Raw genomic sequence first — 27,618 nt, 5'->3', positions numbered from 1 at the left:
CATGATGAACAAACAACACCTGCTTCACAGAAGCTTATACAGCATGACTGCTTCATTGTGAAGGAAACGGCTGAAGCCTACATGTCGTGCTTTCATCGAGAGAAAGCAAAGGCGCTTATGCAAGTGTTGAGCGAATTCACCGTTTCAGTACGGATCCACAATCAGTGAATACAAATATATAAAGCTTAACAATGACACTATACATTGTGTGATCTTATTGGGTTGAAGCTGTAGTATATAGGTGACGTTTTGAATGCTCTAGGGATCGGCGGAATCAGCCGGTTATGCTTGGCCCTTATCAGATGCTTACAACAAATTGAATGCAATTGTAGGCGTTATTAAAGTCCTTAATGATAACGCAGACAAGAGGTGGTAATGTACGCACACTAGCACAGGCTGTGCTGGATATGGTATGTCAAAGTCCTTATTGATCCCGCAGAAAAGAGGTGTAAAGAAAAGCACAGACTATGCTGCAGTGGCGGCTCGTCCTATAGGGCAACTGGGGCATTGCCCCACCTAAAATTCTGTTCAATAACAATTTAACCATTTATAGACGCACAGCAATCAATATATACCGAGATCACAGCGAAACCCGCGTTCTTCTTGTGCTTTCGCTTGCAAACGCCCATACATAGCGAAGTCTCTGCGAAAATCGAATTCTCTTCTGTGTTTTCGCTTTGTGAATGCCTAGCCGGGGCTTGCCCCGGTAGCGCTCATAACAAGCTTTCACTATCTATTCTCTCAAAGCCGCGCACAATAAAGAAACGGTGATTTACTCTCTCCTATTCGTAAAATGGCCGAGCAACCGGGGCAAATATGCCTACTCGCCCTTAAGGTGTGATGTAACAATCGTATCTATATCTGAACTCGGTTACCGTAATATGCGTTGAGTCGACCTTTGCTGGTATAGGTCGATTTTGACGGTGTTTCGCACCATGATAATTCTTGAAACTTGGTATGATATGTCGTGAAGGTAGTATTTAACACTGCTCCAAGTTTCAGGCTTGCTACTTAAAGATAATGGTAGTAATTCCGTTTCCGAAGTTCAGTGTGTGCTGATCTATCATGTACATAGTACAGCAAACAGATTTTACTCAAAAGCCGGTATTGGTCTCCATTGATTTTGACGATGTTCTATACCGAGATCGGTCATGACATTTGGCACGGTAAGTGTTAGTATCGACCGCTGTAACAAGTTTTAAGTTTGTCACTGAACTATGTGGGTGGTAATTTCGTTTCCAAAGTCGAGTAAGAGCTGACTCTTCATTTATCGCCAACAAATTTACGCAAAAGCCGTTATTGGTCTCTATTGATTTTAACGATGTTCCATACCTAGATCTGTCATGAGCTTTCACACGGTATGTCTTGATTTTAGTATCGAACGCGGTGCCAAGTCTTAAAGTTGACACTCAATGATTGAGGCAGTTATTTCGTTTTCGAGGTCGAGTATGGTAGAGATGCGCGCTGATCTGATACTTAGCCTACCTCCGTCATTGCGGATCTCACGCAAAAGCCGGTGTCGGTCTGTGCTAATCTATAGTCTGCGTTCCATAACGAGATCGGTGATGATATTTCCAATGGTATATCTCGATGATCGCATGAAACAGCTAACCAAGATTCTCGGTTTGCATTCAAATATTCACATAATTTTATGTTCGCCAATGTCCATTTCACTGTGAAATTGTGGCCTTCAAACCATTTGCTTACAATCCCCTGTCAATTGCGATAGCTATTTCATTTTCGATGTCGGCTAACAGCTGATCATTCGATCAGCCTATTCCTCGATCTATTTTACTCAAAGTTCGGTGTTCGTCTGTTTGCATTGATTTTGACAGTGTACCATACCGGAATGGGTTATGAGATTGCGTATGCTACTTCTCGATGATTTCTTGTATCTCGATGATTTCTTGTAACAGTATACTAAGTTACGGCTTTTATTCATGTATTTATATATTAATATATTTTCCAACGGTGATTTCGCAGCAGACTTATAGACAGTAAGCCGTATGTGTTGTGTCACAGTCTCCAGTTTCAAGGCCAAAATGTCCTACGTTGCTCCGAGACCGAAGTTCCGAGGCTGCTGTCCTTAGTTCTTCAAAGACCATTCAAATTGATGTTCTGAATTCAATATGACAGGCCCAATCTATGAGATAACAATTGCGTATGTGTCCGAACTCGTTGACCTTTCCAGTTAGGCTTACGCAATCTCTCGAGTTCTAGTCATTGGAATTAGTCAGGTCAAGTCAAGTGCGAACATGAATCGTATTGAATCTTTATTCCGTACGTAGTTTACGCAGTTGCCTTTAGAGCGAAAATGAGAGGTATAGACGTTGTCCAGTCTATTGATCCAATCGTACGCCGGGTGCCTCCGCTTTGGTTGCCTATTATCACCTGGTCGTAACCAGAGATGGCCACAGTCCGGTTCAGGAGCCGGAGCAGGATTTCAATGTTTTTTTACCTGGCCGGACTGGATCCGGATTTCGAATTTGGGGTGACGGTCGGATTTGCGTAATCTATAACTCTACCATGAAATCAAAACGCATGCTACTAAGGATGACCTGATACTTGATTCGTGGCATAGGGACGATTCTTAGTTCACGTACATTTTGTAAAATAATCCTTTGATTAAAAATAAATGAATAAAACATTTGTTACCACACTTCAAGTCACGGCTCACCGGCAAACCTCTCGCGGCACCTACGTTAAAATCACTGTTGTCGGGAAATTCATGTGACCATCATAAAGTTACTTTTTTACGTTGGAAAACGCCATTGTGACGTCATGTTGATAAAAGTCGCTCGCAGCCCTTGCCCCACCACCCGATATTGTCACGAGCCGCCACTGCTATGCTGCATATAGTATCCAGCATAGTTTGGATATCATATCCAGTATAGCCTGTGCTTACCTTAAACCTCTTCTCTGCAGCATCATTAAGGACTTTGACAACTCTTATAAGTGAATTCAATTTGCTGTAAGTATAACTGCCAAGCATAACCGGCCGATTCAGTCGATCCCTAAAACCTTCAATACTTCACTATATACTACAACTTGGATCCAATAAGATCACACAAAGTATAGTGTCATTGTTAAGCGTTTATAGATTTGTGTTCACTGATGGTGGATCCGTACTGAAACGGTGAATTCGCTCAACACTTGCATAAGCGCCTTTGCTTTATCTCGATGAAAGCACGACATGTTGGCTTCAGCCGTTTCCTTCAAAATGAAGCAGTCATGCTGTAAAAGCTTCTGTGAAGCAGGTGTTGTTTGTTCATCATGTATTTAATACCTCAACATGTCCTGAATTAATCTTAAACCATCACCTGCTAAACTACTAACAATGCGCACTCAGAATCCCCACCGGTAGCAGACTTCTTGAACACCTGATCAGCAAGCTGCTGCTGCCGTGGTCATTGAAGCATAGCCGATTAGCCAATCAAGAGCCGTGGTTATTTGATTCCTAGTCTTCTCGCCGTTCTATGGTCAGTGGCACGCCCATTCTTGAGCAGCTACTTTCAAACGCTTTGACCGAAATCTTAACGGCTTTCCTGTAAGCTTCTATCAGGCTAATTGTTGTTTTTTATCAATATTCTATAGAATGAGACACAATCACGGAGACTTTTTGAGATTTTCCAAATTTTGGACAACCCTAGTGTACGCATTTGATCACCTTGTATATTTCAGACATTCGTTGCATGAATGTAATTGAAAGTATGAATTTAGTAATCAGTTATATTCAGAGGGTCAATGTTTTACCATGGACAGTCCTATAGTTGCAATAGAATTACAGTGCCTTCCAAGAGAGATTAACACTGTCAGGAAGTAAGTAACGTCCTGGATAGTGGATACGCCAGATATCAAAGTTCCAGTCAATGCGCGAACCCCACAAATTCACATATCCTAAACTTCACACAACAGAAAGGTAATATCGCCACCATGCGGTTGTGATTTCACATCATAATACACGCTATCGGTTTTATTCGCCTACAACGCCCGGCGTGTAAAATTGGTTATGATCAGTGTTGGGATCAAGTCACCACCTTCGAGTCACGAGTCGTTTCGAGTTCTTGCACATTTTGACTCGAGTCAAGTCAAGTCAATCGGTTTTCGAAGGTGACTCGAGTCAAGTCAAGTCACTTGATGTTTGGAGGTGACTCGAGTCAAGTCGAGTCAAGTCAAGGTAAGTCACGAGTCAAGTCAAAATTCAAGTCAAGTTGCCTTTTCGTAGTATGAGACATGATTACGTCATTACATTTTGCTAGCTGTCTGAAATACAGGTTGAGTGGTCATTGATTTTGAACCAATGAACGAATATAGAGTTGAATATACACCCAATAAGACGCTGTATCGATCACATATGCGTAGGGCTGGGCACAATGATTCGATTACTCGAATCTGAATCGGGTATTAATTTTAATGATTCGAGTCGAGTAGTAAAAGACGATTTTTTCGAGTACTGCAATTACATGCTTCTCACCACTGAAAGTTAATTTGTCAATGACAATTATAGTTTCGATACTGTTGAAGCCTAGAAACCTTGATTGGCGGTATCGTAGCATATGGTATGTTCGAAAAATACCAATGCATATTTTATGAGATGGATAACAGGCATTATATTCTTTGTGGTGGCATAAACGGTGCATATTTGAACTTTGACGCATTACATTCTGTTCTGACGTCATAACGAGTGATACTCGATTACTCGACTAGACTCGAAGCATATTACGTGATTCAGAATCGAATCACTCAGGTACTCGATTTTGTCCAGCCCTACATATACGTAGCCTCAGTTTATAGTTACCAACCAACATAGAGAATAGAGAAACGAATTGATAAGATGCAATACATTACCCTTTACCCATTTACATATTGATATGATACAATTCGAGCCTGCGCCAATGGTTGAGTAGTATATAAACTATATTCGAATTCAAAATCAATAAAACAAGAGGTTTGATTAAGGTAGATAATTTTCTATTATATTACTTTACTACTAGTTTACGACAACGTAAGCTGTAAGCTTCGATCACTTCGTTTGTGGTCAATTTATTTGTGAGAGAACAATGAAGGCTCAGTAAAACGCACGATTATTGAATGATAGGTTGCTCTCACGGGTTACACCAGCATTCGCGAACAATCCGAACATATGCAAGATACAGTGATTTTTATCGACACCGATTAATTGATGACTTGGAATTGACTCGTGAATTTTGCTCCGAGTCACGAGTCAATCCACATTTCTGATACGCCGAGTCAAGTCAAGTCAAGTCATTTTAGCAAAGTGACTTGAGTCAAGTCAAGTCATTCGAAAAAGGTGACACGAGTCATCCCAACACTGGTTATGATCGACGGCAAATTCAGATTCATTGAAGAGTTGTATCTTTTTGCAGAACTGCGTGGAGCTCTGGCGCTACTGGAGACCGATCCGGAATTCAGGTAATAATAGGGTTACCATACGTCCTCCTTTAGGGGGATTTGTCCTCCTTTTTCAGGTTTTTGATATTGTCCTCCGAGGAGGCCTAAATGTCCTCCTTTTTGCCAATTCGTCCTCCTTTACAGCTTTCAGAGCAAAGATAGTGAATATATTCGAATGAAAATTGACATAAATGACGCTAAATAGGAAATTGGTAGTTCGAACGAAAGTGACGACCTTTTTTTGAAATCGCGTGTGCGTCTTTTAGTTTAGTAGTCTACGTTTGGGCGATTGTATATTTTTTGATATAGCAGACAGAGGTCACGAAATAACATCATGTTACGGAGTCATACCAACGGGCCCTACAGTTTCCAAGACGCCTCATTCAGCTCTACCGGGAAATCTGATTACGTGAGCAGGGAGGATAAAAAGTTGATAGCAACATATACGCAATTCCGGATCATATTGACCGATCCAATTATAAAATGTTGAAAATTTGCGCGCTTCGTGCGTGTATGCGTAGTTATGCGTGTCACTAAACAGTACAATCAATGTCGGTTATAAATCGCGACAAACACGACTAACCTGACGACCCCAGAAGCTTGGTTTATCACCCTATGGGTGGCCAATGCCAACGTTTTGAGGGGCCTGTCGAAGTGCTGCTCCGGAATGGAATCCAATTCTTCGGTAGTTGTAGATTTTTTAAGGTGTTAGTTCTATCTAGTTCTAATTCTAGTTGCGCATTTTGATAAGGGAGTAGTTCTGGTGCATTTTGAAAATTGAGTAGTTGTAGTCCTATAGGTCTATAGTTGCTCATTTTGCAAATCCAGTAGTTTGTACAAGTCTGACTAATGGATACATGTGTATAAACACGAATTTCCACGTTTGGTAAAATCTCGTACCAGAGATCAATCGAAATCGGAAATAGAAACCACGGCGAAATCCATCATACATGAAGGAATTTATCTGGTCTCAGCAGTTCTAGAAATCTACGATTTCAAACGCCTGTTGATTGCGGATATTTCGACTTGAGTAATGCAGCGTTCAAGGTGTAACGTTTAAGGCCAATCATCGGATTTGTTGCATCCATATTCAACAACAGAGTATAGCCATCTTTCCGCATATCAACTGTACTACGAAAGAAGGTTGATCTTGCGAATTTGATATATGTAATTGGCCTCTGATAGACAAGTTTATAAAACACAAATTTGTATATGCTATGCATCTATACATGGCCATGATCTATATCGACTATCGTTTCCCATGCCTCGATAACGAAATTCATAATCCCACAAATATTAATAATATCATGACATGCAGGAGACCTGCTGCTACTGCAGAACTCGATAAAATGCCGCTTAATTTCGTCGAATATCTTCCTCGTAAGGAGATCTGAACGTTCTAGATCAGTGGTCGGGAACCTATGGCTCGCGAGCCATATATGGCTCTTTTGGGTATGAGATATGGCTCTTTGCCAAATATATATTTTTGTTCTGAATTCAAACAATAAATCAATATTGCAGCGACTTGTTGGTAAATTTTTATCACGGCCAGAATAATTATTCTCGTGGCAGTATAAACATGTCTTCGAGGGGTAAAGACAATGTTGTCTTCAGGTTTAGGAGCTCAGAACCCCTCTTTTTAAAATCATCATATTTAAATTACTGTCACGCCGGCAGCCAAAATCACTCGCGAATTCTATGTACTCGACTCGAAATCTCGAACAGGGATTTCTAGAACTTCTAGATATCCCTGATCTTGAATTGTGCGATACGTTGATTAATCAAAGAGCATAGCTGACATGGCGACGCCCATTTCAAAACGCAGTTTTCAAATACGCATTGTCTTCCTGATCTAAGGGCGAAATGAACTGTTGTGGATGTGACAATTACAAACTCGAATTACAAACAACGTCATAGCTATCCACGTTCTTGATTGGTAAGTAGGCTATCGATCTGTGTAGTACCGGCGATAAAATGTAGGCGTGTAGCGCAACGTTATGATACCGCCGAATACGTTGAGAATTGAGAAGCCGATAAGTATTTAGAGTTTCGAAATCAGTGTGGCAGTCACACTCGATTAATATCAGTTATAATAATTTCTAAGCCAGGCCTACTTACGATAAATTGCGTAATCAATGGTGAGGCTTGGCCCGTCTGTGCCTCACCTCTCGTTTCGAGCTTTACTTTCGAACAATAAATACCAGTTTTTACAGAGAAAATTTGGCGCACACGAGAAATCCCATGTAGTGAGTTCGAATTAGTGCTACCATGACGTCACGAACTTTCAATTGTGACGTAACAGTTGATTGGCATGTATGGCTCTTTAGGAGTTGAGATGGAAAAAATGGGGCCAATATGGCTCTTCGGACAAAAAAGGTTCCCGACCACTGTTCTAGATCAACAGAAATCAAAAAGATGAACGTCGGCGAAGTGTACCATACGCATGCAATGGGGTTTTTCTGGTCTCAGATCTCAGATTTCTATTCACCTCGCAAGCGTGACGAATTATACCGTACGCAAAACTAGCCATCGAATAGGCCTACCTTCTTTTTACATACTTGCAAATCGTTATACTTGCACCTGAGTAGAATACCAACGATAATTACTTCGCCACCTCGGTTTTGGGGTATTGAAAATTTCAGATCGACCTCTACCCCTAACATAGCTAGGTCACGAGCCTGAACGACGCCGTAACCTATATTTCAGATGCCCTCGCTGAGCCCGCCACAAGCACCAGAATCTCGATCGATAGACATTGAAGTCACGCATCTCGCAGTTATGAATGTCTCTGCAAACGACCGCCAGTCAGTGGAAACCCTTCTTTGAAGTACTCGGTGTTATCATGTGTGTAATTCATCAGTGGTTTCCCTCGCTTAGTGTGAGTCTCTCACGTTGTGTCCAGCATGCCTACCATCGCGCGTACGATCCTCGCAAAACATCAATATCATTACGTAATATCAGTGTAAGATTTGCATGTGCATGATTTTCGGTTGCCCATGTAGCAGGGCTGTGGAGTCGGAGTCACTTAAATTTTGTAAAGCTCTTCGGAGTTGGAGTTCTTGAAATACATACACTGCCTGGAATCGTAGTCGGAGATGGCCAAATTGCTCTGACTTCGACTCCAACAAATTTAACTAACTCCGACACTGACCACTTTAAAATCGAACCAAATGTTCACAAATGTTTCTAAAAAGTGACTTTGTAGTTATTAAATTTTCCACGTAATAGATGTATTGTACCTTTGCCAACTCAATTTATTTGTGTATTTATTTTTGTAGATTCGCTGTGTAATAATAATAATAATAATAATACCTAAAAATTAACGCGTAATTTTATGTGTAGATTTACAGGAATGTTGGAGTCGGGGGTGATGGAGTCGGGCCACGATTTCTGTTAAGAACATGTGAGCTGGAGTCGGTGTCGGTGTATTGAAAATGACGGTAGTAAAGGGATCTGGCTCCCTGTTACAAAGGCAAAACTGATAAATGGTCGCATAGTAACCGACGACCACCTAAGTCACTGACCATGGAGGTCATGGATTAATGTATCACTCATAATAAGGGCGGTGACTAACGATTCGACTATACTGGAACCAGAGTTGATTATCAACTCTAATGATTAGCGTGGAGTAACGAGAGTCAATTTTTCGAGTAACCCCACTCCACGCCCATCAGTTATTTTCAATGAAAAATAAGGTTTCCACAATACTTTCTTCCTACCGTGTGAGACTCGAAACCTAGTTTGGTCGTAGCCTATCCCAACGTACGAAAGGTGATGCACGAAGCTACGCATGATCGTGGAAACGGCATCCTCAAGATCGAACCACGGCATTGGCTTAAAGCGCTGTGGTCAAGGAATACAAAATTAGTTATGATTACGTGTCAATGGTAGGACTGTGCACATAATCTGAAACCAGTATTAATTCTAATGGGTTAAGCCTAGAAATCTCGATTGCTCGTATCACAACATTCGAAACATGTAGTGAAAAGCTACGCCGATTAGCGGAAAGGACGTTTCTGGGAGGCCAGGAAAAACCAACAGCATTTTCAGCTGCATGATCGACAAAATTCTAAATTATCGTTGTTGCGATGTGGAACTGGCAATATTTCCATTGTGGTCGCAGAAAATGTACATATTTGAACTTTGCACCTATTTCATAATGTCATGACGTCATAATGAATGATACTCGAATACTCTATTCGACTCGAAGCTTAATATTCGTCTCAAAAACGAATAACCGAGGTGCTCCGAGAATATATTGCCCTCATGATTGCGATCTGACAATGTAGGTAAATATTCCGCTGTTATGCATGATTGTCTTGTATTGCAGGAAACTCGCTAAACAGCGTACATCGTTTTGTGGACGACTCGAAGCACTTTTCACAAAAACGGCGACAGCACCGGTTGTGACGCAAAATAACGCACCATGATATTCTCATCTATATTCCATGACGCGTGTTAGTCTGATAACGCTTTCTTGTATTTATATACAACATTATTTTCATGATGGTTGTTGTCCTCGTCATTGGAGCGTGCCCCCTTCAGCAGTTGTTAAGACTCTCGGGAGGCAATACATGGGCAGGACCTTGGCGGTTATGTATTCGAGTGACTTGTTAACCACTAATTGGGCCAAGTTAACGGGGGCATATAGGTCAGTGGCGGGGCAGTACGCTCAAGGGTTAGCGCGAGAAAGGCTCCATTCGTATTGAATTCAGGTCGTATGTAGGGCTGGGTACAATGATTCGAGTACTCGAATCTGAATCGAGTATTAATTTTAATGATTCGAGTCGAGTAGTAAAAGACGATTTTTTCGAGTACTGAAATTATACGCTCCTCGCAACTGAAAGTTAATTTACAAACGACAATTATAGTTTTGATACTATTTTCCACTGAGGAAGCCTTAAAACCTTTATTGGCCGTGTCGCAGCATAATAGATATAGTAGAGAGCTACGAACGTTACTGAAAATAACACATTTCCGAAGTCATGATCGTTCCACAACATTGTCAAGAAGTGCAATGAAGTCGGTATGGTCGAAAAAATACCGAATTATCATTAATGTGACGGGTTACAGGCATTTTGTTCTTCGTTGGTGGCATAAAATGTACATATTTGAACTTTGACATCTTACATTATGTTGTGACGTCATAACGAGTGATACTCGACTCGACTCGAAGCATTTTACGTGATTCAGAATCGAATCACTCAGGTACTCGATTTTGCCCAGCCCTAGTCGTATGCTCGCAGCCGGTAATGAAATTGAAATTCGTTCGTGAATGAGTTTACAATCAGGACCGTAACTGCCGCACCCCAAAACCCCCAATTGGGGGGGGCGAGCTCGAAGGGGGCCCAAAATTATTTCGTGAATTAGCATAAATTATAGAGTATTTTTTGAAAATTTATGCAACTTTTTAAAAAAAATTCGCGCTACGCGCGATTTCAAGGTGCCAAATATCATGACTTTTTTGGTACTCTGCCCCCAAGAAAAGAACACGAAAGATTTTTAGAAATGGGCATATCGGCGTTCGCCAATACCGCGACACGACGCACCAAGACATATAGCGATTTATGACATATTACATGCGACTCTATAAGAAGTGTGCCAGAACGATCGGCAGCGCAAAAACCTTGGTCGAAAAGGGCTGCCCTTACGCTGACCGAAAACTTCGTTATATATACAAAATACATATAGCTTTAATTGTCCATAGCCTAGGCGCCTAAATGGCTGGCTCCGAATGTTCCTAACTTGGCGATCTGAACCTCAGAAGACGAATTCCATCCCGCGGGGAAAAATTATACGCCAGAGAAGAAAAACCAATTTGAAATCGTGTGCGTCTTTTAGTTTAGTACGTTTGCCCGATTCTATATTTTTTGATATAGCAGACAGGAGGTCACGAAATAACATCATGTAACGAAGTCATACCAATGGGTCCGCCCGCCTGAAGATGTTCAATTCTTATTTACCGGCTCTACAGTTTCAAAGACACCTCACTCAGCTCTACCGGTAAATATGAGTACGTCAGTGGAGAGGACAAGAAATTGATGGCAATATATCTGCAATTCCCGATCTTCTCGACCGATTTTATCACGAATTATCGAAAATTTTCTCGCTTCGCGCTGGCTCACCAAACAGTACAGCTATGATTTCGTGGCAAAAGCGAACAACCTGATTGGGGGTCAGTTTATCACCCTATGGGAGCCCAAGACTCAAGTTTTTTTGGGGGGGCTGACGAAGTGCTGTTTCGTTCCTGCCAACGGGTATACACCCAGAGATATTTAATTATTATTGAGGGGACCTACAATTTGAAACGCACCTCCCTCAGCTCTACCGGTAAATCAGATAACGTGAGCGGAGAGAGGATAAAAATTTACAGCAATGTATATGCAATTCCCGATCATATTTCCCGATTCAGTAATGAATTATAGAAATTTCTCGTGCTTTGCGCGTTTAGGCGAGAAAAGCTGACCCACTAAACGGACACCCAATGTAACAGATAAGTAGCGGTAAACAGCGTATAGGCTGAGGGGGGTCTGGGAGGCCCCCAGAAGTTAGCTTTATCACCATATGGGGGGCCCAAGACCAACGTTTGGGGGGGCTGACGAAGTGCTGTTACGGCCCTGGTTATAGGTTTATTATTCTCCATCCTTCTCTAAAATTCTCTTTTCAGTTGCAACGTAGCTTCAATATATAACTAATCCGTGCGCGGCCTGTAGTCCAGCGTTTAACAACTATACAGATGTTGGTCGAATTTCCTTTATCGCCACCGAGTGTTCCAAATGAAGTAAAACTATCCCAGATAATTCTCGCCTCTTCAATATTGTTATCCATATTGAAATTGGCTATAAATGTAACCACCGATATCAAGGATTATAGGTAGGGTTGCATGTTTTAAACAGTGATTTAAACAAAGGCCTTTTTACAAAACAAAATTGTGTTTTTTATAAGTTGTAAAATTATGCCATAATTGTGTAAATACTTTCCAAAAAACATGTTGTATGAGCCAACGGACAATTACCACCCGGTGTAGCCGCCGTATACAATATGGATATGGGATGGTTGGAACCCTCAAAATAGTCGGTTTCAACAGTTACAGTACGTGGATATTTTGTCAAAGAAGCTATATTTACCCTATATTTTCAGTTGTCAATGTTAATCAACCATGACGCGACAATTGACAATTCGTGACATCATGGCTTAAAAAAACATGTTTTAAACAAAGGCCTTGTTTTAAACATGCTTGTTTTAAATTGATTTTCGTTTTAAATGCAACCCTAATTATGGGTATCCCGGCTTTCACATGCGATACCCCAGAGAGCTCGAATATTTGCAGTTCTACATGAATCAACTTAAATTTGTGCTATTTTCAACACCAAAATCCATACTTCTTGACGGGTTATATGCGCTGGTCAGTCTCGCTTGTATTAGGGTCGAAAGCGTTGATTTCATTGGTGAAGATTTGCGAATCGAAGTCGCATCAAAACTTTTGCGATTTCTCATTGGATGGATATCTACAATAGAGCTTGTACATGGACTTCGGTGCGTTATTCCAAGGCACTCGCAAGTTTGCTGTGGTATCTCTGACAGATAAAGACTGACCTTTCGTTAAGACCGGAGTATAAGTTGACTGCTACATGACATTCAACTAATTCGTCATGTATGTGGTCAAAGTAACTGCAATATCAAAGAGAACTTCAGACTCGAGCTGTATCGCTACACCCTTGATTTAGATGGAGATGCGATAAGAATCGTATATGTATATGATGGATGACTTTTACGAAGGAGAATGCAAAACATAGAGTAGCGAACCGTTGCGCCGAAGATACCGAGATACGCCTCCAAATGTTTATAAGGATTTCGCGCACTTGTTTGTTCGCACGCACAGCGACGAATATACGTTACTCGGGAAAAAGAAACTCATTAGTCAGTGATTTGTGGTGAAGTCGGACAAAGAAATGTATGCGACCAAGGGAGAAATATGATGGATCTCGCATTTAATCAGAGTTTTGGGATCGGAAATAGAACAGAAAACCATGCGGACGGGATACGCCTCGGAGACATTGGCGCATCATCGACATATGAGGAGACCATTACTGAAGAATGGAAGGTATGCGACTTTGGCCTGCGTATGTTGTTCGGTGGGTAGGATTCTGATGCCAGTTCTGATTGAGGAATATGTTGATATCGTAATAGCGTGCGTGCGCTCCCTCGTCCCATGTTGCAATGGGTTACATTACCCATCCACATCATGGCTATCAGTCTGGGAATCTTGTGATTATCATATAAGTAGGAGTTTATCGATTTGAAAATACATGACGTGTGGGACGATTGGAAAGTGTGATACGCAGCGGCATCCTGTGAGCTACGTTCACAAGCCGTAAATAAAGTTTCTGTATAGCCCATGCAGTGTTTGTGTCGTAGCAACGTGAGGGATTGCATTGCATTCTTTGCCTTCCCAATTTTGGATGGATAGCATTATGACGTTACGTCATTCTTTCCTTGAGACAGACTCGGACAACTAGATAATTAGTTGTCTAATTAGACCAGACCTGGGAGAAGTGCGGCCCGCAAAAGGTTGCTTGGAATTGAAAACATAAAACTTGGTTTTTGAACGACTAAAACCATAGGCTGTATCAACTGAACAGGAAATTCGTTTACTTTGAAGCCTGTCCATTAATATGCTACGATTTCGCTCCCTACGAACCTCGAATGCGTAATCCAGATTCAAAATAAAGGTAATGTTGCAAGTTGCAACGTATGTGTAAAAATTGAAGTAACAAGACATCACTCTTTCCATATAGTTTAGTTCAAACCTTCTTCGTTGCCATTGTCACTGTGATATCACTATGTCACTATATGACTCATCATATCTATCACCCATGAAGGATTACGGGCATGCCAAAAAAAGAAATCCGGAAACTGAAATTCATAGACGGTTTAGGTTTTGACTAGAGTACTGAATATTTGTATACTGGAGTCAGGGGTAAACCCATCCTTTTAGTATTTGCCGAGCATGTCGAGATTAAGGATATTTATTACAGTCGGTTTTATGACAAAAACACGAAACACTCGGTCAAGGGAGGGCAAGGTTCAGAAAAACTGCAGGGCTATTTAAGCTGCACACTGCTCGGAAGGTAGCGACCAAGAAAACAAGCTTTGTACTATTGCATATACATTTCAGTGCAGTGGTTCTCGAACTGGGTGGCGTTAAGGCATCAGAAGGATGGCGCGAATCCGAAGTCTAATGAAAGAAATATTCACGCTCCACGTGATTTACCCCCGGCATATCGTTTTTGCTCTGTGTATTCTCCCACTTTGATATTTCAGAATTATCTCATCAACAGCCAGAACCTTCCATGCCATCATACCATCCGTTGGGATTGCTAGCATTCTGATTACACTTTTTTTTATATTTTGTAATATCATGATAAAGGGGCGTGAAATTTTTCACTATCATAAAGGAAGGCGTGCCTAAAAAAGCTTGAGAACCACTGTTTTATAGTCTCAATATAAGAACGTGGATAGGGATTTAAAGAGAGTTAAAAATGGATCATGTTTAACACTGTTTCCAATCTTGACGGTAAATGGATATTTTTTAAAATTAACCGTCAGTTTCTCGTTACGTAATATCAACGCTTTCAATGAGCAGCATTTACTAACAATGTAATTTGGTAATAAAATTAAAATAAGCTGTAAAATATAGCTAAAATTTTTCACTCGGCCCGCCAACTTATTTTCCACTTCTCATTTGGCCCGCGGAGGAAAATAATTGCCTACCCCTGATTGCCCTCTAATTTTAATTCTTCAAGTCCGTAACAGCATTTCGTCAGCCCCCCGCCCCCCCCCCCCAAAACAAACGTTGGTCCTGGGCTCCCATAGGGTGATAAATCGAACGTACATTGGGTATGCTGTCTAGTGAGGTAGCTGATACCGCCTAAACGCGCGAAAATTTTCAATAATTCAATTTCAATAATATGATCGGGAATTACATATAGATCGCTATCAATTTTTTATCCTTTCACTTTTCAAGTAATCAGATTTACCGTTAATAGAGCTGAGTGAGGTGTGTTGGAAAAGGTAGGACCCCTAAAAAGTATTTAAACATCTTTGGGCGCACCCATTGGAGAATGACTTCGTTACATGATGGTATTTCGTGACCTCCTATATCTGCTATGTCAAAAGGTATTAAAATAGCCCAAACATACTAAACTAAAAGACGAGCACGATTTCAAATTGGTATTTCTTTACTGGCTGATAATTTTTCTCTGCGGGAGGGCATTTGCCTCGTGGGGTTCAGATCGCCAGAACAGGAGCATTCGGCGCCTGCCAGTTAGAAGGTCATGGACAATAAAACATTGTATTATCGAAGGTTTCTGTCAACACAAGGGCAGTCATTTTTGGCCAAGGTCGTCTCGCTCTGGCACACTTCCCGGAGTCGCATGTTACATGGCCTATAACTTCATGTATCTTGGTGCGTCGTGGCGTGGTAATGCGTATTGTTTTGTTAGGGGAAGGGTACCCAAACACCAAGATATCTGGCAACATTGTATCGCGCGAGGCGCGAAAATATTTTGAAAAAGTTGGAAAAATTTTCAAAGAAATGCTTCATAATTTATGTCAATTCACGAAATAATTTTGGCCCCCCTTCGAGCTCGGGCCTCGGGTGCGGCAGTTACTGTCCTGATTCTAATCTAATCTCCCTTTTTCGTGAAAATGCCACACGAGAATTTATATAGTCTGAAACGAGCAGAGGTGTTCAGTAACGAAGTACTTCTACTTTTTGGAAGTACTCTAGTATTTTTCTCTACTTCTGGTACTTACTCAAGTAGATCTGATTTTCTCTACTTCTACTTCTACTTCGTAATATTTTGTGATCTACTTACTTACTTTTCGCTACTTTCAGTTTGTCAAGTAGAAGTAATTTAACCCCCCAATACGAAAGATAGCCCGAGGAATTTCGGGGCTGTTTTCACGGAGTACCAACATTTAATATTCAAAAAAGTCAAATAAAGCCCAGAAATTTTGTTGCGCTTCGCGCACAGTAGTTATCAAGTGATAAATATGTTTTCATGAAAGTATCAGTGGATATAATTTAGGTACCGGATTGTTTATGGTTCCGCTCATTCCGCATTGTCGCCCATATCAAATATTTCATCACAGTAAAAATGGCCCATCACCATAACGTTTGAAACTACCGTTTCGCGATCTAGCAGTTACGTATCCTATATCGTTATGTAGCAGCCCATGACGTGTCCTGCTAATCTGAAAAATCCAACTTTTTGGAACGTTACACCTATTTTAGCAGACCACACTTGAAGCTTTGTGGACAAAAGACATGAAATATATTTTCCGCTTTTTATAAGTGGTATTTGTATTCCACTTTCAATTCCGAGTATGATATTCGGAGTATCATACTTTGAGTTCTAATTACTTTCAGTTCTTTTGTCTGCAGAACAATGCTGAAGCATAAAAGCAAGTGTAGTAATGCCTCTATTTTCCGAAAATAAATCTACACTAAATATAAATTTTACGAACCACAATATTTGTTATTAACGTATACTTATCGCGCAAAGTGTTGAAACCGATCCGATACAATTTATCCGTATTGCTCTTCGCCTAAACTTGAGGCCTCATAATACGTGGTAGGGCGCCATGCCATGATATTCTCTAAAACGGGGTCTTCTAGTAAACAAAGGGTTGGTATCTTATTTCCATATCAATACTTTAATTTGCATCCCATGATGAAAAAGAATGCTTATTTTGTTGAAAATTGCTACCTCCTGCCTCCTGAGCTGCATCAATACGAATCAAGCTCTCTTCGCCTTCTGCATAGCTCAATTTGCAGCTTTTGACAGTCTATTCCAGTGGTTCTTAACCTTGCCTCCAGCGCCCCCCAAGGGGCGATTTGGAGTTTGAAGGGGGTGGAAACGCTCAGGGGGCGATATGGGGGGCGCTGGGCTCAGGGGGGCGGTATGGGGGCGCTGAAGGAGAATGGTTTGGAAGTAGACCGCGCAGTAGTAGGACATATCATGAATGAGTTTTTAGTGCAAACTAACAAATCTCGAGAATTTTTGATCGCTTTGTTTGGAATACATTATTGTTAAGGTTAATAACTTCGTGCAGTACTAAATTCAATTTGAGCTGATATCTCCGTCCCATACTCATTTGATTTAGTCACACAAAGCACTAAAACAAAACCCAATACAATAATTCCACGTATTACCAATCGCAGATGTGAATTCGGGTTGTGTACATCTGGCTCGAACCACCCGTACCAGATGGCTGTTATAACAACCTTGATTTGAACCGAATATACCACATACAATTTTTATATCGTTTATTAGTTGAGTGGTCCTTGGTCGCGATTGAAGTGTGAAATATTCCCAATAGTAAAGTCTCAACCCGAACACACCGACCGAACTTTTACCTCTTACCAGGACGCTAACTGCTGCATTGAATTAACATAAATTATTTAACATCAGTTTTTGACAATTTATGCATCTGTTGTCAATTTATTTCGCGTTGCCAAATTTTTGTTTATTGGGTCCCCTTCCACCACGAAAAAATACGCATGATTTATAGAAAATTGAAATAGGCATTACGGCGTCGGCCATTATCACGCTACGATGCATGAAGACATACGAAGTATGGGCCAATACGGGACCCCAAGAAGTGTGCAAAAAAGATCGTCAGCGAGAAAACCTTAATCGAAAAGGATTTCCCTTATGTTGACCGTAAACTTCGATATAAATATATCTAATTGTCCATAGGTGCTTGAATGGCTCGTACCGAATTATTCTATCGTGGCAAATCTGAACCCCGCAGGACAAATAACATCCCTTGAAGAAAAATTATTTTCCAGTGAAGAAATACCACTTTTGAATCATGTGCTTCTTTTAGTTTAGTACGTTTATGCGATTTAAATAATATGTTTTGACCATATAGCGGACATAGGTCACAAAATAACCACTTGTAGCAAAGTAATTGTACCAAAAGTCCAGCCCGAACGCCTCACTCAGCGCTAGCGGCAAATCTGATTACGCGGGCTGAGAGGATAATTTTTTTAGCGATATGTATACATCTATAAGCAATTACAAATACTCTTGACCGATTCGTTCATGCATTATAGAAACTTGTCGCTCCTTGCGCGACCAGACCACATATACTTCGCTGACCATCGAAATCTCACGATGGGGGTCTTGGGGACGAAGCGACCTAGAAGTTTGGTTTATCACCATACGGGGCGCTCAAGTCCAACGTTTCTTTATGAAGGGTGTTGACGAAGTGCCGGTACGGGCCTGCTTCTTACCCATTGTTTTAATTATAGTCCTTAAAGTATGTGGTGGGGGGGGCGCTAGAGCACGGCAATTTTTGAAAGGGGGCGCTGGACGAAAAAAGGCTAAGAACCACTGGTCTATTCTATGCGAACGAATTAAGACTGTTTTCAAAACTACTTACTTACTTGAGTAGATTTAACGTCAGTAAATTCTAATTCTACTTCAAGTAGTTTTAGGTTGCTCATGGAAGAAGTACTTCTACTCGTACTTGAGTAGATTTTTTCGCCGCTACTTCTACTTCTACTTGAGTAGCTTTCTTGACTACTTTGACCACCTCTAGAAACGAGCCAAGCACGCTGTACAGTGTACCGACATCTGCTATTCTTATGCTTCCGAGAATGACCTCTAATTTGATATGAACTAAAGTTCGGTAGTTAAAATCCAATTTGAAAAACTGCGTAGTTATAATTATAATTCTAGTCTAATTTGGAAAATACCTTTGTAGCTATAATCCTAATTTAATTTGGAAAAGCTGAATATTTTCTAGTTGTCCTGGTCTGACTTGTGGTCTAAATAATCATTGCAATGTCCCGTGTTCTATTACATTTATTGATCATGAAAATATATGTTGTTTTGGATTTTTGTCCGATTTGAGCCAACTACCCGAGTCGTGTCGTCATATAAACAGGCTCTACATAAAAATAACCGGAATAATAATAAATTCATCGTAGATGTTATTTCCTGTATCATGAATGTTGCGATTTCTTCGTAATTTGGCGTTGTCTACATCGACAGTAGGATTATGCAGCATCTCATTTTTTGTCGTTAATGAAATGGAAATAAAATATTTTAGATCAGTGGTTCCCAACCTGTGGTACGCGTACCACTAGTGGTACGCGAAGGTCTTCCAGGTGGTACGTGAGTAGATTCTGTTTTTTTTTTCGACCGAAGGAAGGTATTAGTTCAGTTGGGTTGATTTATAATTTTTTAAAGTTTTTGACTAGTGGTGAAAAAACAATTTCATGCATCTCATCAGCCCGGGCTGATAATGTATAGTTTAATAAAATTTGTTATTACTAAGGCGATTTTGCTTTACAAAATTGAGCGTTAAGTCAAAAAGTTGTCAAAATTGTTTACAAAGTCAAAATTTTTTGGACCTCTCTATTTCGTTTGTATCGTAGATTTTGACATTTTACAGCTTGTAGCCCACTTTATAGGCCTATACCGCTGTAGGCGACCCATTGTCTGCTCATCGTGGATCATGAATTGTCAAACGAAACAAATAGGTTGACAATTGATATGGTGTGTGTTATGCTCAAGGTACCGCGATATCCTAACTGCAGCAATACTGCTTGACATTGCATGGTTATATTTTCAAGAAGCGCATGATGAAAAATTGTGATGCAGGACAACATTGTCAGTATGAAGCCACATGTTGTGTCACCATCAGTGTACACGCAGCTTTAGTGTTGTCAGCCAACAACTACTCCTGTTAAACGATATTTCTCCATCTTGGCAAGCTACTCAGTAAGGACAGACTCTTTCTACCCGAGAATGTAAGAAAGTATCTTTCGTTGCACTCAACTAATCTTAATTAACTCTACCATAATACCTGGTGTAACTACTGGGACAAATATCGTTAAAATAAAGTTTTTTCATGTCAAAATTTGTCAGTTTTTAGGTCAAAAACGCTTTTTCGTAAGGACAGACAGTCCCTACCAGAAATGAGTATAAGTAGTACAATTTTACATTATGTGCGAAAACACCTAATTTGCGTATGGGAAGTCAAAATTTGGTCAAAATCAAATTTTTTATGGGTCAAAATCCTCCGATTTTTAGGTAAAAAGTCGCCCTAGTTATTACACCTCACATAGCGCAAATACGTCAGTATGACGTCATAAATGGTGAAAACATTTTGACCACTTACGCCCTACGGCGTGCGTAAATTATGTAGGTGGTACGCGAGCACTGCATAAAACCTCGAAGTGGTACGTGGGTGCAAAAAGGTTGGGAACCACTGTTTTAGATCAACCTCGTACTATAACTGAACTGGCCGACTAGGGATTTTTAACGAGCGCGAGTTTGTTTTTCAGAATATTGACTTATGTTACATCGTGATCGTCATCATCCTCGGAACATTCGGAAATTTGATTGTTATATTTTCAATAATCGTTGACAAAAAGACTCATTCCTGTGGAAATATATTCGTTATCAATCTCGCTGCAGCTGACTTTGTGGTAAGTCAGCCGTGTTGCTTTCGCTCTGACATTTTTGTTTTGAGTAGCATGTAGTATGCAGAAGATAGAATGTGCTGTATTTAATCACTTTACCCCCAGCTTATCGTATCACAAAAAGTAATCCAACTTTTCGGTAGCTTTAATCCAAACTAGCAAAATCGATAACTCTTTATAGTCACTAGACTTTAGTAGACTACTGCCTTTGTGTTAGCAACAACGTTATCGCACTTATCATCGTAATGGCATTCGTCATGATTAAAGGGTAGGTTTGTTACATCTACGGTGGCAGATGTTCGGAAACTCAATAGGCGAAATACTCTTTTATGAGTTATCACTGCAATGGCTATCGCGGTCTTACTTAACGTCTCGTGTATACAGTGGCTTATCAGTCAAAGGCCGATACGCGGGAAAAGAAACGTATCACCACCATAAAATTTTGTTTATCACAGCCGTAACATTTCATTCGGTTAAACTTTGCATTAATCTGTTGGGGATATCTCAATATGATATAAAGGTCATTATTTAAAATCTCCATCTTGACTACAATGTATTAGGGTGTATTTTGTAGCGGAAAATGGGAATTTGCAGGGTAGTTTTGAAGGACATACGACTTCACTTAATGTAGCATATTGTCAATTGTAAAGCCCACATAAGACTACCAACTTTTATGCCATGTTAGTTCCCTTGTTCGCGTATTTGGATCATACGTCGTACAAACATTTGACATCTGTTACATATCAGATATGTGCTGTTCCGCTTCCTACAGCAGCAGCAACGATTATAATTGGGCATCGAATTATTAATGACGCTTCGTGTCAAGCGCTCGGATATCTGCTGAATTCTGCATGCGTATGTTCAATCGCAAACATGACGCTAATTGCGGTAAACAGGTGACATGGAATTGATGTATTCCAACGCGGGTTTAATTATATAGTGTGATGCTATCGCCAGGTATTGCGCTGTTTTAAGAGTCGCAGCGTATCGTCGTTGGTTTACGAAGAAATTCGGAATTTACCTCGTCGTAATCAGCTGGATCTACTCCATGCTCATCAACTTACCCACCTTGCTTGGATGGGGAAAGATAGCGTGAGTATATTCTTTTGATACTGGAGTATAGCATATGCATGCGCGGTGGAAAATCCGAGCCGACATGTGGCGAAATTTTCCAATAATGAATATGTACTGTGTAGTATAATATAACCCTGGCACAAGAATTGCCATTCGGAGAAATGCACAGCCAAGTGATACATACGTTCCACGGCTGCTAGTGCTAAATCAATATGTTGCGGGTTCGGATCCAGCCACGGTCGACTCCAGAATCTCTGCCAGTGCCTGAGTGTTGATCTACGCCAGGGGTCGGGAACCTATGGACGCAAGTAGGGTTGCATTTGAAATGAACGGTGTTTTAAAACACTTTGTTTAAAACATGTTTTAAACAGTGTTTTAAACAAGGGCCTTTTAAAAAAGTTGTTTTTAAGTTGTAAAATTATGCCATAATTGTGTAAATACTTTCCAAAAAACATGTTTTATGAGCCTACGGACAATTATCACCCGATATAGACGACGTATATCGATATGGGATGCTGGTTGGAACCCTCAAAATAGTCGGTTCAACAGCAATAGTACAGATATTTCGTCAAAGGAGCTATATCTTACCCTATATTTTCAATGTCAACACTATATGGCGTCACAATTGAATATTTGTGACGCCAAGGCTTAAAAATTGTTTTAACCCCACCCGAACTACGCCCCCATTTGGGGTCTCAATCGTATCGTTACGGCAATGCACACAAGAGTTATAATGTGAACAGCTAAACACGTTATTTGTCAGAGTTGTACGATTCAGTGCCAAGAGTATCTCGTGAGACTTTCCAAAGGAGATTAGAATTAGAATTATAGCTACACAGTTTTTTTTTTTTAATTAGATTAGAATTAAAATTATAGCTACGCAGTTTTTCCAAATTACATCAGAATTAGAATTACTGAATTCGCGAAAACTTGTAAATTGAATCAAGTTCATTCCATATCAAATCAAATTTCATTCCCATGCTTATCTCAAATCTCTTGTCTCGTTTCGCACTACGTGGTTATCCTGTACCGTTTTCAAGAATACTAGAAATTAGATTAGAACTAAAATTAGAGCGTAGAAAAATGTCACAAATTAGATGAGAATTAGAATTGGAGCAAAGAGACACTTAACAAATTAGATTACAATTAGATTACCGGCATTCCTCTCTAATCCAGGGGTCGCCAACTCAAAACAGGTCGCGGGCCACTTTTCAAATTTCGTACGGGCCGCATAAATTCAATATCGAGATAAAATAGGCCACACAGATTAACAACCACTTAAAAAAAAAGACTTTTCGGCAGTAAGACGCTGTGCTCTCTATCAGGACCGAAACAGCACTTCGTTGGTCTTGCGCCCCCCAAAGGGTGATAAACCATCAGTCGTTTCGATATCCTCCTAGATTAATTGATATTACGGCATAGAAACATTTCACAAATTAGATTAGAATTATATTAACGACACTTTGCTCTAATACTCTAACTGGACAACTAAAATTACCTAGTTGTCAAAGTCTGCTCGGGAGTAACATTTTATTAAATGTCACAAGGACGTAGTCTGCGGTCTCTATTGCCTCTTAACAAGTCCATTTATTACTATTTCAGATACGATGATAAATCACTGGTTTGCGGGTGGCACGATCTCGCGTCGCTTTCGTTCGCAGTATTTCTCATCACGACCACCATATTTATCCCTTTGGGAATAATTGTGTACTGCTATTATCAAGTGTGCAGGTCAGTTAGTGAATGTTATTTACATATATTATTTGTTTTACCTCTATTGATAGATAGTATTGAATTATGGTACATTTAGTCTATACTAATACTGAGAGTGCACATTTTGAACTTGACTTGGATTCATTGTGTCCCGATAGTTGTAGGGTTTTCGCCAAACATTGAGTTAAATTAATGTCGCCTTTTCGACAGCAATTACCCGGACGTAAACACAGCCTTTTCACAGGTACTTCGCCATTCATTTTTCTGGAGAAAAGAGGACAAATCTTCGTAAAATAGGTCATATGGTAGGCCTATGTTCGATATACAGAAATGTTAAGTCATCCTCATAGACGGATTACGGAAGCCTCTTGAATTGGGGCTATGGCGGGCGATTCGAGTTTTCGAATTGTGTCAGGCAGATTCACCAATTATTTGACCATCATATCCAGTCCAAAGAGTAGCTTAATCAACAATTTCAAACACGATGGGTTCTGGAGCTTCTAGTGGTGCAGAACTTCATTATAGAATTGAATATGCATGTTGAAATAAACCCGCATATTTTCGACTGACACTCGCCAGGAATAGGACGTATAGAATATTTTGTCCTTGATGTTTTTGCGGCATATACACCAACTTATGATATAAATACACAGGATCTGTGCAAATGCATACCCGGGGCCGAAACAGCACTTCGTCACCCCCCCCCTCCAAAAAAACAGAGTTGGTCTTGAGCTCCCTATAGGGTGATAAACCAGACTGATATATTTTTCACCACCTCTTGTGAGTTAAGATTTGTTACGGTCCTGTGCATATACCATGAGTGCATGATGTGCACACTGCACACGCCGATGGACAAGGAAGGTGCATACTGCATATATAACCTTGTAAGGTTTGCACCAACCCTCCATGCTATTCCCGTACAATGCTGAGCACCAAGCGGGAGGGTGGTACTAATCACCAGAGGTGGTCAAAGTAGTCAAGAAATCTACTCAAGTAGAAGAAAAAATGGCGACGAAAAAATCTTCTTAAGTACGAGTAGAAGTACTTCTTTCATAAGCAACCTAAAACTACTTGAAGTAGAAGTAGAATTGACTGACTTTAAATCTACTCAAGTAAGTAAGTAGTTGTGAAAACGATCGTAATTCGCTCGCATGGAATGCCAAAAGCTGCAAATGCAGCTATGCGGAAGGTGTAGAGAGCTTTATTCATATTGATGCATCCCAGGAGGTGTCAATTTTTGACAGAATAAGCAGTCGTCCACATCATGAGATGTAAATGATAGTATTGATGCGATACTAATCGTGTTTACTCGAACACCCCGTTTTAGAGAAGATGATGGCGCCCTCCCCCATATTAGAGGGCCCCTAGCTCAATCGAAGAGCAGTTCAGAGAAGGTGTATCGGATATGGCTTTAACATTTTGCGCGATTAGTATACGTTAATTAAAAGTATGGCAGATCGTAAAAATGCATGTCTTATTGTGTATAGCTTTATTTTTGGAAAATATAAGGCAATACTACTCTTGCTTTTATACTTCAAAATGTATGTTTTTCAGACAAAAGAACTGAAAGTATAATTAGAATTCAACGTATAATACTCGTAATTGAAACAAAAATACAAATACTACTTCTAAAAAGCGGAATATATATTTCATGTCATTTGTCCAGAAAGTTTCAACGGCGGTCTGCGAAAACAGGTCTAACGTTAAAAAAAAGTCAAATTCCACTTTTTCAGATTAGGACACGTCATGGGCTGCTAGGTATAATAGGTAATTGCTAGATTGCGAAACGATATAGTTTCAAACGTTATGGGGGGCCATACTTGGTGATGAAATATTTGATAAAGGCGACAATGCGGTGTGAACGGAAGCACACAACCCGGTATCTAAATTATATTCAGCGATACTTTTGTTAAAGCATATTTGGCACTCCACTGTGCGCAAAGCGCAACGAAAATTCTGGATATTACATGACTTTCATGAAAATTAAATGTTGGTACTACGTGAAAACAGCCCCAAAATTCCTTTGGCTATCTTTCTTATTGGGAGATTAAAACTACTTCTACTTGACAAACTGAAAATAGCGAAAAGTAAGTAAGTAACTCACAAAATATTACGAAGTAGAAGTCGAAGTAGCGAAAAAATATCTACTTGAGTAAGTACCAGAAGTAGAGTAAAGCTACTTGAGTACTTCAAAAAAGTAGAAGTACTTCGTTACTGACCACCTCTGCTAATCACGTCTTTGGTCTGACCCGGACGGAGGGATCAAACCCACGATCTACCGATCAAGAAGCCGAACGCTAGCATGAGTCGGTGTACTTGCCGCAAATACATCAAGAACAAAAATGAATGTCCTTTCCAATCCTCCACCATTACGCTATCTTGTCGGTAACCAGCACGGGTAATCGTCAATAACTATGGTAGAGAATAGGATAGAGCATTGCAAATCAACAATCGTTTCACCAAATATGGCCCAATGGGCTGTGAAAGCTTCGTTAACTTTACAAGCGCTACATTAATCAAGAAATGTACTTCACTCATCAATTTTCTAGTTCTGGCAGGGTTCATGCGATGCGCAGTTTAAATTGTTCTTAAATGCGTGAATGCGCGTTATCTTGACACCGGCGGTTCTTTCCAGTCTCGATTTTATCAAGCAACTGTACAATGTACGCCCTTTGTTGTCTGATGGAGTGATGGGAGATTTCGGCACATGAATCTTCCGTAACGCCGGAAGGAATGTGTGGCTGGGCTGTGACATGCATTTATACTCCACCTAAAACGATAGTTACACTAATATCAAGACAATCGTTACATGGATTTGAAGTCGTGCTCATCGATTCTGCACAAGTATCATTGCACAAGTAACAAAGTTCTGTTGTTCAATGTTCATTTCATTAGCATCATGTTTTAATGCACTTTAGCAAACGACCTATCGCTGGTAACACCAAATTTCCGCCCAGTATTGGTCCTCGCTCCAGAATGTTAGAACGTATGCACCTACTTGAAAATGTTCCCTCATCATGATTACTTAATGTGCATCTTGTGTCTGAATTTTGTTCAGAAAAGTTCGATCCAACGGAAAATGGCTTAGAAGTCTTGGCGAGAGACACATTCTGTCCCAAACATCTGCTTCCAGCACGAACGACTCAACGAATCGATCTATACGAAGAGAACGAAGACTGGCCATAACGCTGCTCACGGCAGCCGTCGTATTTTTCGTTTGCTGGACGCCGTATGCGATCCATGTACTGGTCGCTTCGCGTGGGAGCGTCACGGCACAAGCTAAGAAGGTATGCCAGTATATTGACACGTTTATCAACTGTTCGTGTCGCATCGCTTACAGCTTGTTTCTTCTGGGCAGGTCTTCGTATGGCTCGCTCTAACGAATTCTTGTTTGAACTTCGTAATTTACGGTGTTCTCAACCCGTCGTTCAAGAGACGATACAAAAAGTTTTTCCGTGTTATTTTCCATTGCCAGGAGAACAGATCAGACGAATCGTCTCGTGTCATTCTTCGATGAAATGAAAGTTCAAATAATTTAATATAGTTGTCAATTTTCAATACTGGTGTAATTCACGATCTCACGACAAAAGTGTGCGCCGTGTATCCTAGTATGACACCAATGACGTGAGGCAGTAGCCTACGGAGAGGCGGTGAGGCGGTGCATCAACTGTCGTCAGGATGAGTTACATAAAATTGTGAAGACGTCCAATGATTATTGGTATCTTCTATCGATATTCCTGAATGAGTAATTGGGAACATTTTGACACACAAAATCACGCAGTCTGCACCTTTAATGATCGAAAATATAGAACAAAAGGAGATGAGATAGCGTGAGGCACATAGACGAGTCAACCCACGCCCGTGATGGCGCAATTGATCATAACCAGCTCCGAATTTATAATTAAATTTTACTT

The 27,618-nt window shown here is 40.4% G+C and overlaps 2 protein-coding genes across 10 annotated transcripts in view; both read left to right on the top strand.

The window, feature by feature from the left end:
• LOC145440555 (melatonin receptor type 1A-A-like) overlaps nt 1-9,919 on the top strand; it is a 34,335-nt gene extending 24,416 nt beyond the window's left edge. For 2 of the 9 annotated variants that reach the window (XM_080318186.1, XM_080318187.1), the window contains exons 8-10: nt 5,388-5,433; nt 8,119-8,216; nt 9,743-9,919. In XM_080318186.1, coding sequence (XP_080174312.1) covers nt 5,388-5,433; nt 8,119-8,216; nt 9,743-9,842 — 244 coding nt within the window. In that variant the 3' untranslated portion in view covers nt 9,843-9,919. Of the gene's footprint in view, nt 1-5,387; nt 5,434-8,118; nt 8,291-9,742 lie in introns of those variants that run through there. The other 7 variants (XM_080318188.1, XM_080318191.1, XR_013915557.1 and 4 more) reach the window with 6 other exon arrangements.
• A 2,989-nt stretch (nt 9,920-12,908) lies between these two features.
• LOC145440552 (melatonin receptor type 1A-A-like) lies at nt 12,909-27,262 on the top strand. The gene is made up of 7 exons (XM_080318181.1): nt 12,909-13,516; nt 20,780-20,923; nt 21,665-21,813; nt 21,875-22,009; nt 23,594-23,722; nt 26,763-26,991; nt 27,063-27,262. The coding sequence occupies exons 1-7, from the start codon at nt 13,388-13,390 to the stop codon at nt 27,219-27,221; spliced, it is 1,074 nt and encodes a 357-aa protein (XP_080174307.1). The 5' UTR covers nt 12,909-13,387; the 3' UTR covers nt 27,222-27,262.
• The last annotated feature ends 356 nt before the right edge of the window (nt 27,263-27,618 follow it).

Source organism: Botryllus schlosseri, chromosome 6, assembly GCF_051294905.1.
Source record: "Botryllus schlosseri isolate E-star chromosome 6, Bs_hap1, whole genome shotgun sequence".
Taxonomy (NCBI): domain Eukaryota; kingdom Metazoa; phylum Chordata; class Ascidiacea; order Stolidobranchia; family Styelidae; genus Botryllus; species Botryllus schlosseri.
This window is presented reverse-complemented; position numbering and strand designations above follow the sequence as displayed.